The sequence below is a fragment of the Castor canadensis genome, chromosome 8 (genome assembly GCF_047511655.1).
Source record: "Castor canadensis chromosome 8, mCasCan1.hap1v2, whole genome shotgun sequence".
NCBI classification, from domain to species: domain Eukaryota; kingdom Metazoa; phylum Chordata; class Mammalia; order Rodentia; family Castoridae; genus Castor; species Castor canadensis.
In genome coordinates this window covers 96,832,231-96,849,548 of record NC_133393.1, presented here as the reverse complement: position 1 = coordinate 96,849,548, position 17,318 = coordinate 96,832,231, and the positions used below count along the sequence as shown (strand labels likewise).

The following is a 17,318-nucleotide window of genomic DNA, read 5'->3' as shown; positions in this document are numbered from 1 at the left end:
TTTTTAATATATGCACTCATGACTATAAACTTTCCACTCAGGAATGCCTTTGCTGTGTTGCATAGGCTCTGGTAGGTTGTGTTTTCATTTTCATTGACTTCTAGAAACTTTTTAATGTCCTCTTTTATTTCTTCAATGACCTACTGTTCATTAAGTAATGAGTTATTCAGTTTCCAGCTGTTTATATGTTGTTTTTCTTTACTTTTGTTGTTGAGTTCTAGTTTCATTGCATTGTGATCAGATAGTATGCATGGTATAATTTCTATTTTCTTAATTTGCTGAGGTTTGCTTTGTGCCCTAGGATATGATCTGTTTTGGAGGAGGTTCCATGGGCTGCTGAGAAGAATGTATATTGTGTCAAAGTTCGATGAAATGTTCTGTAGACATCAAGTATCCATTTGATCTGTTGTATATTTAAGATCTTGAATTTCTTTATTTATTTTTTGTTTGGATGACCTATCTATTGATGATAATGGGGTGTTAAAGTGTCCCACAACCACTGTGTTGGCGTTTATATATGCTTTTAGGTCCTTCAGGGTATGTTTGATGAAATTGGGTGCTTTGACATTGGGTGCATTTGGTCTATTTTCCCTTTTACTAGTATGGAATGTCCTTTTTATCTCGTTTGATCAACATAGGTTTGAAGTCTACTTTTTCAGAGATAAGTATTGCTACTTCTGCCTGTTTTCAGGGCCATTGGGTTTTTAAATCTTCTTCCAGCCTTTCATGTTAAGCCTATGCTTATTTCTGTCAGTGAGATGGATCTCCTTTAAGCAACAAATTGTTGGGTTTTCTTTTTCAATCCATTTCATCAAACCGTGCCTTTTGATAGGTGAATTAAGTCCATTAATTTTAAGTGTTAGTACTGATAGGTATGTGGTGATTCCTGTCATTTAGTTGTCTCAGTTGTTTGAAGGTTTGATTGTGTGTACCTAAGTTGAGGTTACTGTCTACTTTCTTGCTTTTCCTTTTCTGTAGTTTGGTGCTGCCTGTCCTTTCATGGTTATGTTGGGTTTCACTTTCTGTGTGCAGAATCCCTTGAAGAATCTTTTGTAGTGGTGGCTTTGTGGTCACATATTGTTTTAGTTTCTGCTTATCATGGAAGACTTTTATTGCTCTATCTATTTTGAATGATAGTTTTGCTGGGTAGAGTAGCCTGGTGTGAAGTTATTTTCATTCTGTGCCCAGAAGATCTCACTCCATACTCTTCTTGCTTTTAATGTTTCTGTTGAGAAGTCTGCTGTGATTTTGATGGGTTTACCTTTGTATGTTATTTGTTTTTTCTCTCTTACAGCCTTCAATATTCTTTCCCTAGTTTCTGAACTTGTTGTTTTAGTGATGACATGTCATGGGGTAGTTCTATTTTGATCTGGTCTGTTTGGTGTTCTCGAGGACTCTTGCATCTGTATGGGAATATCTTTCTCTAGATTTCGAAATTTTCTCTTATTATTGTGTTGAATATATTATGCATTCCCTTTGCTTGCACCTCTTCTCCTTTGATGCCCATGATTCTCAGGTTTGGTCTTTTGATTGAGTCAGTGAGTTATTGCATTTTCTTTTCACAGGTCTTGAGTTGTTTAATTAATAGTTCTTTAGTTTTTCCTTTAATTGCCATTTCATCTTCAAGTTCTGAGATTCTGTCTTCTGTTTGTTCTATTCTGCTGTATTGGCCTTCCATTTTGTCTTGCAATTCTGTTTCATTCTTTTTTCTGATGTTTTCCCTATCCTGGATGGTTTCCTCTTTAATGTTGTCTATTTTTGTCCTGAGTTCATTTATCTTTATTAATCATGTTCTTGTTTCACTTTGGTGTTTGTACAGTGCTTCTATGGTTTCCTTTATTTCTTCTTTTGCTTTTTCAAATTCTCTATTTTTGTTGTCTTGGAATTTCTTGAGTGTCTCCTGTAAATTTTGGTTGACCCTATCCAGTATCATCTCTATAAAATTCTCATTGAGTACCTGTAGTATGTCTTCTTTTAAATTATTCTTGTGGGCTCCATTGGGTTCTTTGGCATAATTTATCTTCATTTTGTTGGAGTCAGGATCTGAGTATCTGTTTTCTCATTTCCCTGTGGTTCCTGTACTAATTTTTTGCTGTGGGAAAACTGGTTTCCCTGTTTTTCTCTCTTCTTGTCATGCCCTTGGTGTTGTTATTGTCACTGTACTGTGTGCAATTAAGTATTTTCTGACTTATAATAATAGTGGTAGTGATATTTAAAATAGAAGGGTGAGAGGGGATGGAAAACAAAGAAATGAAAGGAAAAGGGAAGAACAAATCATCAAGTAGAAAAGAAACAAAACAAAGAAACAAAAAAAATTTCAAATGTATAAATAGGGAGAGACAGTGTACTAATCAACCATAAGCTGAAAAGGCATTAGAGAGACAGAGAGAGGATTGAAAATAAAAAATATAAAAAGAATAAAGAATAGAATAAAAATAAAAAATAAGTAAATGAAAGAAAAAATATATAAAATAAAATAAAATAAAAAAATAAATAAAACAAAAAGAAAAAAAATCTCCAAGTTCAAATGCAATGAAGTTTCAGTCTTAGTAATTTTGGTGTTTGTCCCTCAGCCTCCAGTCCTGGAGATGGTGCCTCAGATGTTGTTCTGTAGTTGTCTCATCAAAGGGGAAAAGTAAAATAGAACAAAACTGCACAAAATCACACAAAACAAAAAAACCCCATCAAGTGTCCCAAGTTCAAATGCAATACAGTTTCAGTACATTTTTCAGCATGCAGGTGTAGTTTGGTTGTTTTCTCATAAAGGTAAGGAGAGAGAAAAAACAGAGTTTGGAGACAGTTCTGTGAATGGCTATCTGCGGCTGTGGCTTGCCTGCCTGCTGCTTTCAGCTTGCTGTTGCTGGAGGCTTTATTTATGCATATCTCTGGAGTGAGCTTAGCACTCACCTGGCCCCAGCAGGCTTTGTTTACTCAGAATTCTCCTGTGCAGGATGCCACTGCTACAAGCTTTCCCCTTTTCAAGCACACTGGGGGAGGTGACACTGCACCTGCTTTCTCAGGCCTGTGTGTTTATTAACAGCTCACATGGGAAGTGGGTTTCCCCCCGTCCTGTGGAGTTTTCCTCCCTCTGCCAGTTTCACATGCTTTCCCACTCCTGGTTGCTGGGTGTGCGCCACCTCTGCTGCCCTCTCCTGTCAGGCCCGGCTTGTTTATTTACAGTTCTATGAGGGATTCCCCTCCTCCCCTCTTCATGCTCAGGGCACCCCACCCTCTTTGCTACATGTCTTTATACCCTCTTTGCTACGTGTCTTTATTGTTCTTATTGCTTATTATTCAGTTCTCTTTTTTACCCTGGGTGGGTGTCGGTCTGTCCAGGGGGCTATGCTGATGTGGCCCAGGGTTGTCTGTGGGAATACCATGTACCACTTAGCTCACCTTGTGGTCCACGTCTTCCCAAGCCGTCAGGGCGCAGGCATCTGGTGGCAGCCCAGGGGCCCTCCTCATTGCTATGTTCAACATAAAGTGGAGATGCACTGCACAGGCTGGAGGTGTGGAGGAGTCAAAGTTTTGCCCCTTCTCAGTGGCCTTGCCTGCAAGGTGTGTCTTCAGCGCCTCTCCAAGATTTTACTTTAGGAGGCACTTCTTCTGCTTCCTCTCTCTAGCCACCATCTTGGAATCCCCAGTGAGTTTATTATATACAGTTGCATCATGAGGTGGAGAGGTTATTCTCAGGGGAGGGAGTGTGACATTGTAATCCTTGGTAACAGGAGGAACCTGTGACAGCTTCCCTCTGAACGTAAACATCTTACAAAAAACAGCTATACCACATCTTGCCAACCTCTGCACCTAAGACTGTGCCAACTCAAGCATGCAAATTATTGGGTGTAACTAGGCTTGCTCCCTTCAGTGGTTTGGAGCTGTTCCAAACTCAAACACACAACTTATTTAATACACCTGTCAGCTCCCAACATCTAACAAGTTCCCAGATGATGACTTATTTGCACCTATTTCTGACTGAATACTTAATAAGTATTTCCTGTAGAAATCCTAGGAACAAGTTTGAGAAAAGCTCTTAAGAAGCTGAGGTAGTGATTGAAGTGGTAGAGTGCCTTTTTATCAAGCATGAGGTCCTGAGTTCAAACTTCAGTGCTGCCCAAACCTCTAAATACTCATAAATTCTTGTAGTTTTCAAATCCTTAATAATTATCTATATATGAGGATGTTTTTGCTTAGATATAACTAACTAATAGTTAATAAGCCATACATTTTACTTTGCTACTTACCAAACTATGGGCATTTTTGGCATGTAGTGCATTTCTTTTGTTTTTTTAAAAAAATTAATATTTTACTTTTGATTTTCCATGCTTTAGTTATACATATTAAAAAGGTTCAGTGTAATATGATTGCAGCATGCACTAATCAAACCCAGCCTTCTCTTGTTCACCTTCCCATGAACCTTCTTACCCACTAGAAATCTCTATACTACATTCAGGTTGATTTCTGCAGCTTCCATCCATGAGAGAGAACATGAATACTTGTCTTACTGTGTCTGAGTTATTTCATCTAACATAATATCCTCCAATTACATGAATTTTGCTGAAAACAACAAATTTCATTCTTCTTTATGGCATCATATTATTCCTCCCTCTGCCCTGCATCTCTGTCTCTGTGTTTACACACACACACACACACACACACACACACACACACTTGCACACACACACAAACACACACAGTATGTATCTATATCTGTATATGTATCTAACTAGATATAGATCTAGATCTAGATAGATACAGATACGGATATAGATATATATGCAGTGCTACAATACACTTGGATTTGTAGACATCTCTTTAGTATCATGATGTCATTTCTTTTGAATATATATCCAGAAGTAGGACTCCTGAATCACATGTAGATCTACTTTCAATTTATTGAGTAACTTCCATACTATTTTCCATAATGTCTCTACCAACTTACATTCCCACCAACAGTGAATAAGCTCCTTTTTCTCCACATCTGCTGCAGTCCAGCTGCAGCAGAGACTCCAACTCTGGTCTTGGGTGCTTGAGCAGTGAATAATGACACAAGTTTGGGGTTGTGCCGGGCAGCAATGGTATAGTTTATTTTCTAAAGAGTGTGTTTAAGCAGTGCAGAAAAGCAGGAAGGAGTATATGGCAGTCTCCAGGTTTCCCTTGACCTCTGTTCTAGGATTGGCTGTTACATTGCTATGGCTAAGAGCCCAAGTGAGGAACATCATGTTCTCAGAACTGGGTCTTCCTGGTCCTATGCAGAGAGAGAACAGGGTTGTTCAGCAACTGTCCTTTTGGATTGTTGCAATCTCTCTTAGGGCTGTTGCACAAGAGCTACAGTGACTCCACTCCTTTCCAAGAGGTTTTGGGGGTCCTGAAGGTTTCCTACACACATCCTCATCAGAATTTTTTATAATACACAAACTAGGGTGAGATGATAACACATTGTAGTTTTGATTTGCATTTCACGGATGGCTAATGACATAAAGTGTTCTTCATGTATTTGTTGGTCATTTTTCTTCTTTTGAGAAGTGACTATTGAGCAAATTTGCCCATTTTTAAATTGGTTTATTTGGAGTTTTATTGCTATTGTCCAGTTTTTGAGTTCTGTAAATATTTTAGATATTAATCTTCTGCTTAATTAATACTTGGCAAAAATTTTTTTCTCATTGTATGGATTGTTTCTGTACTCTGTTGATTTTTTTCTTTGCAATTCAGAATCTTTTTAGTTTGATTTTACTTCACTTGTCTATATTTGCTTTTGCTTCCTGAGCTTGGGTGGTCATATCCACATATTATTCCAAAAATGAGTGTCTTTAAGTGTTTTTCCAATGTTTCTTAAAGTGATCTCATAGTTTCATGCTTGAAATATCTTAAGGCCTAAAGAATATTCTACCATTTAGTTATATGGCAATTTATTTGCCCAGTTTTTTTTTTAACTGTGAAATATTTAGATTCTTTCCAATGTCTTATTAGTATAAATAATACATGAGAAAGTAATTTGATATGGGACTAATATCCAAAACATATGAAGAACTGGAGCAACTCAAGATCAAGAAAACAAATAGCCAGATGTAAAAAATAGGCCAAGAATCTGAATGGAAATTTCTCAAAACATGACATACAAATGGTCGCCAGCTTTGAAAAAAATGCTCAACTTCAAAGAAATGCAAATTAATACCACAATGAGCCATCACTTGGTGTGATAGGAACATTTTAACACCCTGGAATCAAATTGCATGCATTACAACTATCTCAGCATTTTAATAAGTTTTCTTATCAGTTTCATAAATGAAGCATAGTGTTTTTATTTAGTTTAGTTTTTGCTATTGTGCTTTTATCCATTTCCATTACTACTGCTTTGAGAACCTTACTCCTGTATGTCAACATTTTCTCCTACTTATCTCAAGGATTTGTAAGAGTCCCTTTTAATTTTTCATTAATTTACTCATTTTTAATTGAGAAGTAATTATTACCATTAATTGTTAATGTTTATGAGGTAATATCATGTTTTAACATATGTATGCATTATAGAAAGACTCAACCACTTCATCAGTTTACCATTTTTTTGTGGTAAGAACATTGATATCCACTATTTTAGCAATTCTGAAGTATACAATGCGCTATTACTAACTGTGATTACCATGCAGTACAATGGCTCAATACAATTTATTCCTTGTCTTACACTGAAACTTGGTACACTTTTATCAACATCTTCCTTTTCCCCCTCCTGTCCTCCTATCTTCTGGTAACCTCCTTTTTCCCCTCCGTTTTTATGAGATAGACTTTTTTAGATTCAACATATAAGTGAGATGGTATACTTTTTGATCTGTTGGTGCCTACCTTATTTCACTTAGTAATTGATCACTTTATGTGTGAAACATCTCCTATTTTACAAATCTCTTGTATAGATACACATGTCCTAGAAATGATGTCCTTTGTCTTAGCTGTGGTGACACTTGTGATCACATTGATTTTAGTGATTCTTTCAGACATTTGCATCATTAAGTCTATTCTGAAATTCCCTTCTGTACAATAAAGGACCTTCTCCAACTGTATTCACATGATGTTGTCTCATTGACATATGGTGACTGTATCTTTATGTATATTAAACCATCTGCAAAAGAAAGAGTGTATGCCCCTTTACTAAATCCCTTCATTTACACTCTCAGGAAACACCAGATGAAAGTATTTTTCCAGGATCCTCCCAATTTCCACATCCTGAGTACCTGGGATTTCAGGTGTGAGCCACCACATGTGGCCCTATTTTTAATTTTTTGATGGAACCTCTATTCTAATTTCCACTGTAGCTGGACTAATTTACATTCCCAACAATATTTATAAGGGTTCCTCTTCCACTGTCTTGCCAGCATTTGTTGTTTCTTTCCTCGATGATAGCCATTCTGACTGAGATGAATGGAATCTCAGCATTATTTGGGCTTGCATTTACTTTATGGCTAAGAATGTTGAACATTTCTCCATGTTTTTTGGCAGTTTGTACTTCTTTTGAGAACTTCTTTTGTCTCCAGCATTGAAAAGAAAAAGCAGTTTTAGGAGAAACTCAAAGTAATAAATCCCTACATTAAGAAACATGGAATACCCAAAGTAGACAACCTAACCATTCAATCAATTTTCCCATCTATTAGATGAATTGTTTGTTCTTTTGGCATCCAATAATTCTCCCATTCTGTAGGCTGTCTCCTTATTGTTAGGAAAAATTCCGCTCTCAAAGAAAGCTCACGAGAAAAGTCTCATGTCCATAGAGCAAAGTTTAATGGCAGGCCCAAACTGCTAGGCTGGCTGGGGAAAGATGGCGCAGCCCTGAGTCTGGGCGAGAGGTGGCTTTTATAGAAGGGGGAGGGTAAGGAAGTTAGCACTTGCGCAATAGTCTCTGGTAGGGGTGGGGCTGTCTTAGAGCAAGGGAATTTGTTTAAGGGCGGGGCTGCCATTTTGGCTGATTCACAAAATGGTGACATTATTGTTCTATCACTTATTCTAATAAATGTTTCCTATGATGTGAAGAAGCTTTTTAATTTGATGCATTTCCATCATATAAACTATGCTTGTGACCAAAGCAGTATAAAACTGGAAATCAATAACAGGAGGAAACTGGGAAATTCACAAGTATGCAGAAATTAAAACAAACAAACTGCAACAACAACTCTTGAACAATGAAAGCATTAAAGAACTCAGATGGAAAATGAAAAAAAATCCTAATAAAATGGTTTCATACTAAAACTTCTGGGAAGGGTTTGGGATTTAACTCAGTGATAAATCCCTGTGCCTAGCACACAAAAGGCCTTGGGTTCAGTCTCCAGCATTGAAAAGAAAAACTTTAGGGAAACAAAGGCAGTTTTAGGAGAAATTCAAAGTAATAAATCCCTACATTAAGAAACATGGAATACCCAAAGTAGACAACCTAAATATACACCTCAGTGAACAAATGAGTCCAAATTTAGCAGAAAGAAAGAAATAACAAAGAGTAGAGCAAAAATGAATAAGACTGACACTGGGAAGATAAAGAAAATGTTAGGATATACAAAACAGGAAAGAAGGAGAAACCTTGGTGAACATCTGAAGTTTTGAAGAAAAGGAACTATAAGAGTTAGGCAAAATCAGTATCTAAACCTAAGTTTATTCACTGAAAGCCCATTAATTTTCCATTTACACTGGGCAAGAAAGGCTTGCTGCAGCTCTGTGATTGGCTGTGTCCTTGGGTGAGCAGACTAAAAACCTCTGCAGAGAATACACCCCTGGTATGCAAATGTTCTGCCTTAACCTGCTGAGTGAGTAGTGACCTGCACAGCCTTCATTCCAAACCAACTCCTGTGGCAAGAGCTGAAAGGAATTGCAACAAACTGCAGTGACAACCAGTTACCCCTTTCTATACGTGGCAGATTTAAAATGTAGAAGATGCTGAGAGAAGCATTTCTGAGTACCACAACTGGGAGGAAAGTTTAACTCAGATTCTTCCCTCCACCAATTCTTTTATTATATATTTTTTCATATTTTATTTAATTCTTTATTTGATGTCTTTACTTCCTTCTCATTTTCCCTTTTTATTTCTTTTATTATTTTAAAATTATTTTCCTCTTCATTCTCCTTTTTATTTTTTAGGAGTTTTATTTATCTATTTTTATTCTTTATTTTTAATCTCTCTCTCATCTAACTACTAATAGTTTTTCTGCATTTACTTAGCATTTGTATTCTGGTTTTCCACACTTAATGATTTTCTTTTTTTAATTATTTTATTATTCATATGTGCATACAAGGCTTGGGTAATTTCTCCCTCCTGCCCCCACCCCCTCCATTACCACCCACTCTGCCCCCTTCCTCTCCCACCCCTTCAATACCCAGCAGAAACTATTTTGCCCTTATTTCTAATTTTGTTGTAGAGAGAGTATAAGCAATAATAGGAAGGAAGAAGGGTTTTTGCTGGTTAAGATAAGGATAGCTATACAGGGAGTTGACTCACATTAATTTCCTGTGCATGTGTGTTACCTTTTAGGTTAATTCTTTTGATCTAACCTTTTCTCTAGTTCCTGGTCCCCTTTTCCTATTGGCCTCAGTTGCAATTTTCACTTTTGCATTTTTGCTTACTTGTTATAATCTTATGAAAGCAAACTTATACTGCTTAGTTTCTTTGCAAATTGCCTCACTAAAAATTCATAATCAAATACAAGTAAAATTTAATTTTTATTTTGTAATAACAGTACATTAGCATCTGCTTGGAAAAAAATGTAAGCCATTCTATGGATGCACAATGGTAAGAAATAGGTGACTGCTTAAGGACACTCTTGTCCATGAGAAAAGTATTTATGTTGTGGATGTAGGAAATATATTGAGCTCTTTACATTAACCTGTGTCTAATACCAAGATGGAAATCAAGGAAAAAAAACCCAAACACCCTGTTCTAGTCATGCTCATAGCTACTGTCCCAAGACAACCTATTTTGTTAATAATAAGTTGTAGTTGAGATACCCATTAAATATAGGACCTATGCTTGAATACATTTTTTCTTATACTTCTCAATTACCTGAAAAAGTCCTTTTCTTGACTATGAGTGAGGGGAATAAAACTTCTGTGGAAGAGATGATAGAAAAATAGAAGTATTACAGGTTTACATATATTTTACTATATTTAACTGATAAAATTCAAGACATTTTAATAATATTTTAGCTTTAGAACATGTTTTTCTTGATCAAAAGAAATTTTAGAGATATGACATAATTTATATTGAAATATATAAATTTTATATTTAATTGTGGTTTAGTAAACTCATTGATTTATAGCAATCTCTATCTTATGGGTGAATTTATAATCTGCCTTGCTTTGGAATGAGAAGCAATGGAGATTATTGATTTCCATAAAATATAAAGGTGTGAGGTCAAACACTTTCTATATAATTTAAAATAGTTAAGAGTTAGGTTTTAGGCTAATTAAAAATAGTGTTGGTGTTAAATAAATATGTCTAGCTAAGGAATGAAATGAGGTATTTTGAAAGAGTTTATGTGGTTTTCATTCAGATTTGTCTTTAGGGGTTCACATTTCACATTTATTTGAAGACAAGACTATCCTCTGGACCATGCTCTTGAAGGCTTGCTTCACTTGCTGATTTCTCAGTGTGTATATAAAAGGGTTCAGGAGAGGAGCTAGTGAGGTGTTGAGTACTGCTACTCCTTTGCTTAAAGTCACCCTTTCTCTTGCTGAAGGCTTGATGTACATGAAGATGCAGCTACCATAAGAGAGGGAGACAACTATCATATGGGAGGAGCAAGTGGAAAAGGCCTTTTTCCTTTGATTTGTAGAAGGAATTCTCAGAATTGCAGATGATATTTGTATAGGAGAGAATAACTAATGTTAAGGTAACCATGAGGGTTACTACAGCTAAGAAAAATGACATGAGTTCCAGAAAGTGAGTGTTTGTGCATGAAAGCTGCAGAATTGGAGAAGAGTCACAGTAAAAATGATCAATTATATTGGAAGCACAGAAATCTAACTGCAGCAGAAGGATGATTGGTGGAAAGATAATCAGGAATCCCATAAGCCATGAGCTAAAGACTAGAAGAATACAGACTCTGCTGCTCATGATGGTTGTGTAATGAAGAGGCTTGCAGATGACCATGTAGCGATCATAAGACATGGCGGCCAGAAAGCAAAATTCTGTCACTCCTAAGAAAATGATAAAAAATAGCTGAGCCACACAAGCATTGTAGGAAATGGTTCTGTCTCCTGTCACTATAGTGACAAGGAATCTAGGAATACAGACAGATGTGAATGCTATTTCTAGGAATGAGAAGCTCTGAAGGAAGAAATACATGGGGGTGTGCAGACGGGGATCTGAAAGGGTGAGGATGATAATAGTCAGGTTCCCAGTCACACTGAGCATGTAGGTAGCAAGAAGAAAAGTGAAAAGTACAACCTGCCACTGTGGGTCATTTGTCAGTCCAAGAAGAATAAACTCTGTTACCACTGTAGAATTTCTCACAATTTCTCTCTTTGCAAAGGCTTCCTATCTTTTAGCTTAAGGTAGGTGAAGAAATAAAAAAAATCGGCTTCACTAATAAAGAAGTGTAGTTAAAATTTTTTTCTGTTTCTGGCTTATTTTACTTGGCCTAATGTGCTCCAGGTTCATTATAGATATGTATATGCACACACTATATGTATATATACATTATATATGTATGTATATATATATATATAGTACATAGTACATATGTAGTATATAGTATATGTAGTTATGTTATATATAACTAACATTATATATAATTGCATATGTAATGTTATTTTTTGTATGATTTCTCTTTTATTATTTATTTATTTTATTATGTTGTGTGAGGGTGCATTGTGGCATTTACAAAAGTTTTTACAATGTATCAAATATATTATACTAGAATTCACCCCCTCCACTGCTCTCCTTTATCTCCCCCATTCCTAGAATGGTTCCAACAGGTATCATTTTTGCATTTACATACATGTTTACACATCTTTTGCATTGTATTCATCCTCCTATCCCCTTCCACCAGCACCTTCCCTCTTCCAGTGGTACCAACCTCCCCCAACACCACACTGCCCTTGCAGGAACTGTTCTGATCTCCTGTTCTCTGATTTATAACAGAAAAAATAAAAAAAAAAAAGATGATGTTTTTGCTTGTTTGAGATAAAGATAGCATACAGGGAGCTTCCTTGTGATATTTCCATGTATATATGTATTATAACCCCAATTGGTTCATCTCCTCTATTTTTCTTCATTCTATCTTAATCCCTTTCATATGGTAGTTTCAGCCAGATTAAGTGTTCTATATTCATTCTTGTATGGAGAGTGTATCAATTATATGCATCTTCTTAGTTTCCTTCTTTTATCCTACTCCTCTTGTATGTGACCTCCCCATAGTGTGACCAGTGGTCTATAATATTACTGTATTTGTATTTGGTCTATGTTCCACGTATGAGAGAGAACATGCAGCTTTTGGCCTTCTAAGACTGGTTAACTTCACTTAAGATGATGTTCTCCAGTTCCATCCATTTACCTGCAAATGACAAAATTTCATTCTTCTTTGTGGCTCAATGAAATTCCATTGTATATAAATACCACATTTTCTTAATTGGTTGTTTACATAGCTTAGCTATTGTTATATATGTAACATTACATATTATTTTATATTTATTTGTTTATATTTGCATATGAATAACATTATGTTTTATATATATGTAATATTATATGTTATATTTATATGATTTGTATATATTATACAATAATTATATAATGTTTAAAGTTATTTAAAAGCTTTGGATATGCTGTCCTTTAAGATAATTCTTAAAAATTTTAAAGTATTTAGACAATTTGTCTAAATCTACAATGTCTCATTTGTTTTTTATAGTTTTTATAGGTGTCAGTACTAGAATAGAGTAATATTTTTTCATGATTAACCAATTAGTTTAATAGGTAAATGATACACTATATATACTATGATATACTATGTATATATCCCAGTATCTTCAAAGGATAGAAACTTGCAATTATGTATGATAAATAAATCTAGACAGCTAATGTATAGTATAAGGACTATAGTTAATAATGTTAGCTATTACTTTATATGATGTTATTGTATAACAGCATATTATGTTATATGCTGAAAACCTGCTTGGAGAGTAGTTTTTAGATGCTCTCACCACAAAAGAAAGAAATGGTAACTGGAAGGAGACAGGATAGTTTGCCTTCTGCAGTAATCATTTCACTATATAGATATATCTCAAAACATAATCACACAAGCTAAGTATATATAATGAAGAAACTTCGTTTAAACACTAACACTATAAAAGTTATTGTTGCCTTTTGTTTTTAAAGAGAAGTTATTCTGTAGTATATCAAAACAAAATGCATTTAAAAACTGTTTTTTGATAGGTGTTGGTGAGGATGTGGGGAAAAAGGAACCCATGTACACTGCTGTTGGGAATGCAAACTAGTACAACCACTCTGGAAAAAAATATGGAGGCTTCTTAACAATCTAAACATAGATCTGCCATACGATCCAGCAATCCCACTCCTGGGGATATACCCAAAGGAATGTGACTCAGGTTACTCCAGAGGCTCCTGCACACCCATATTTATTGCAGCGCTCTTCACATTAGTGAAGTTATGGAAACAGCCAAGATACTCCACTACTGACAAATGGATTAAGAAAATGTGATACTTATACACAATAGAGTTTTACTCAGCCATGAAGAAGAATGAAATCTCACCATTCACAAGTAAATAGATGGAACTGGAGAACATCATTCTGAGTGAGGTTAGCCAGGCTGAGAAGACCAAAAATCGTATGTTCTCCCTCATATGCAGACTTTAGATCTAGGGCAAATGCAGCAATGTGGGTGGACTTGGGTCACATGCTAAGGGGAGAGCACATACAGGAGGTATGGGGATAATAGGTAGGAAACCCAAAACATGAAAGCGTTTGATGTCCCCACTGTAGAGGAATTAATACAGAAACCTTAAAGTGACAGAGGTCAATATGGGAAGGGGACCAGGAACTAGTGAAAAGATCAGGTAGAGATGAATCAACTTGGGTTGTAACACATTTGTACATGGAAGCAATGCTAGGAATCTCTCTGTATAGCTATCCTTATCTCAACTAGCAAAAATGCTTTGTCTTTCTTATTATTGCTTATGTCTTCTCTTCAACAAAATTGGAGCAAAGGGCAATAGGGGGTGGGGGGGAGAGGGAGGGGGTGAAGGGCAGGTGAGAGAAATGGCTGAAACAATGTATGCACATGTGAATAAATGAATAAAAAATAAAAAAACCCTGCTGTTTGTTACCTTTTATGTTAATTATTCCTTTATTTCCTTTATTGTGCTCTCATATATTTTGGTATAAATATCTTCTGCATATTTCAACGTATTTCCTGAAAATAAGAAAAAAGTTTAAAACTTCTGAGATTAAAACCTTTTTTTGAATAAAATACTTGAGAATTTGCTACCAGTATAGCACAACACTGAAAGGATTTTGTTTTTGGATTTTGCTTTCCTTTAAAAAGTTTCTACATTTTAAAACATGCCTTTCTCTTTCTCCATTCAAACTTATACGTCTACAAAATCAACTCAGTGTCCTGAGTAATAAGTACATGATAATCATAAACAGAGATGCCCAATATATGGGGGGGGGGTAGCTCCAGTCTAACTTCAATGTTTGTGCTTCAAGACAATTACCTATTTGTTAGAAAAGTCTTTTGTAATATTATGCATGTATTCTTGAATATATTTTAATTTATCATCTATATATCATGACCTTGATATATGAAATCTCTGGTATAGAAAACAGTGCATACATAAAAGGACATCATTGTGTTTTATTCTTGAGACAGTATCTATGGAGCCCAGATTGCCTTTGAATTCATAATCTTCTAGCCCCAGACTCTGGTGCAGTGTTTACAATTTCTGGCTGTAATTATATTTTTTTAAAGGGCAAGTACTCCATTGCTCCTACTTGTCTTATTTTCAAAATGATAAAGCAATTCTCCACAACATTATTCTGTTTCTTGGGGATTTTGAATTGGAATAGTTCAACATTCATGGTAAATTTTAAGGAGAAAAACATTATTTTATTTTTCCCCATATTTTGCATATGATATTACTCTTGATGATACACAAATCTTTTTACCTGTTTATGTTTAAAGCAATTTAGAATTTTGGGTATGCTGTCCTCTACAATCATTTTTAAAAATTTTAAAGTATTCAGGAAACTTGCTTAACTCATTTGTTTTCTATAGTTTTTATAAGTGTCAATGCTATTGAACAGAGCAACATTTTTTCATGATCAGCCAATGAGTTGAACAGGTGAATGAATTCATACCATTCTTTTACCTGTAAAATTTCTGGGAAGGATACATTCCCACATTCCAGTAATTGCTGTCTTTGTGACTGTATCTTATGCAACTTTTTGTCTTTTGCTTTTATATCATGGCTACTAAACTTCACTATGTGTAACATTCACATTGTACAGAACTAAAACATATAAATTGCTTTGAATGTTTTACAAAATGATACCATTTTTTAACACAAAATATTGATAACACCATGGCTTCCTGACACTGATTATAGTACAAATTATGATAAACTGATATATACTCAAGAACTTGAAAAATCATGTAGTTCTATCAATCATAAAATTTTATGCTTTAATGGACAAAAGTATTGCCTGAAGCTATTGATTTGCAGTAAATTTTTTTATTTATGTATTTCATAGAAATTGTGTGTCTTACTTTTTCTTTATATATAATATATATAATTGAAATTGCTTGTATAAAATACAGCTATATACTACTAAAGCAAAAATTATATTCCTGAAAAAATGCTTACTCTTTTGGTGATTGTGACCAATTTAGTCAATGTAATGCCTTATAAAGCTATCTAAATATAAATTCTTCAGAATTTTTCAAGAGCTTTGCAATCAGTTTCACCTCTGCCGTCTTATATTTGTAACCAAATATACAAAATATTGATAACACAGGACAATCCAGGAGATAGTCTACAATGTTTACAAGAAGGACATGTATTAACCCATTTCTATACATGAATCCAAATAAATCTAAGGATCTTATGTTCCTGGTTATTTTACCGATGCCACTTAAAGAAGTGTATGTTGGCATTTGAATTGAAGCAAGTTGAAATGAAAGCTAATGAGGTGTCTTTCCTGGCTTGACAGTGTAAGAATCAACTAAAGTTAGGTCTTTTCTGTCAAAGGAGTTAATGTATAACTACCACTGTGTAGATGCCAGCTAACCTCCCCAAATTGCTGCCTACATGCTTTGTAAAAGTTTGCTTGACCCTGCAAGATTCTTTTGGTCAAACAAAGAGTGTTTATCACCAGATGTCTTAATCTCAAACTGCTTTCTTACCATCTTAAAGTTTCATTCCTTTGAGTATGTTAACCCCTCCTCTAACAACATTAGGGAAACTGTCAGCCTGTCCCTTATCTGCAGGGGACCTTGAGAAATCACTCTCTCTCTGTAAACCATGGGTAATCACTCTCTCATTGAATTGTAAAATGTCACTGGTCACTTGCCTTATCCCAAACAATAGCTAATCACAAAGATTGTGAACCCAAACTTGTCCATCAGGGTGAGGGTCAGACTTACATGAGGAGCCCCTCTCAGTGTGTTCTGCCTATCAGAATATGGTCTCGGGCTGCACCCTTCTGCAGAAGTAAAACTTTTCTTTTTGCCTTGCTGAGCAACTCCCAAGTGTTTCTCTGATCACAATTTGGGAATGGCACTTCTAACAATGGACAAGATGCCATGATCTTCTGTTCAGATGCAATGTTATTCAGGCTAGCCATAATTTTATCTGTTCTATTTACCATGGTCTTGGGGGGATTCATTGAATGAATAATCAAAAGGCACCATGGAGATTGGTGTTCTCAAGATACCCAGAGCTAAACAGTAGTCAGAATTATTACATATCTTAGAATAGGCAGGGTTATAGTGGCTTGAAATCACAGCAGAAGAATATATAAAAAATTACATTTTCATAATATTCTGTAATTTCCCAAGGGGAAGAACTAAAGAATGGGAGTAATAGAGATTAGTAGTCTCTAAATAACAATAGAGTAAACAGTAAAAAGAGTGGGTTTTTCTATTTTAGGGAAAAATTAATAATTACTGTAATGCTTTAGAATAACCTGAGGTCTCAATTCAACTTTCTATATCATAAAAGATGTCAGAACTTACCTTGAAGATTTTACATATTTTCACTGATTTATAACATTAAAAACTTGACCATGATTATAATCATAATCATTTATTCATTCAGTAATTATGTTTGAATG

The 17,318-nt window shown here is 35.2% G+C and overlaps 1 protein-coding gene across 1 annotated transcript; it reads right to left on the bottom strand.

The window, feature by feature from the left end:
• Positions 1-10,536: 10,536 nt before the first annotated feature.
• On the bottom strand, positions 10,537-11,981 carry LOC141425603 (olfactory receptor 6C75-like). Its single transcript, XM_074081799.1, is given in 3 exon segments — positions 10,537-10,822; positions 10,824-11,506; positions 11,970-11,981. Coding segments are annotated over 3 exon segments (981 nt in total).
• Between the last annotated feature and the right edge of the window lie 5,337 nt (positions 11,982-17,318).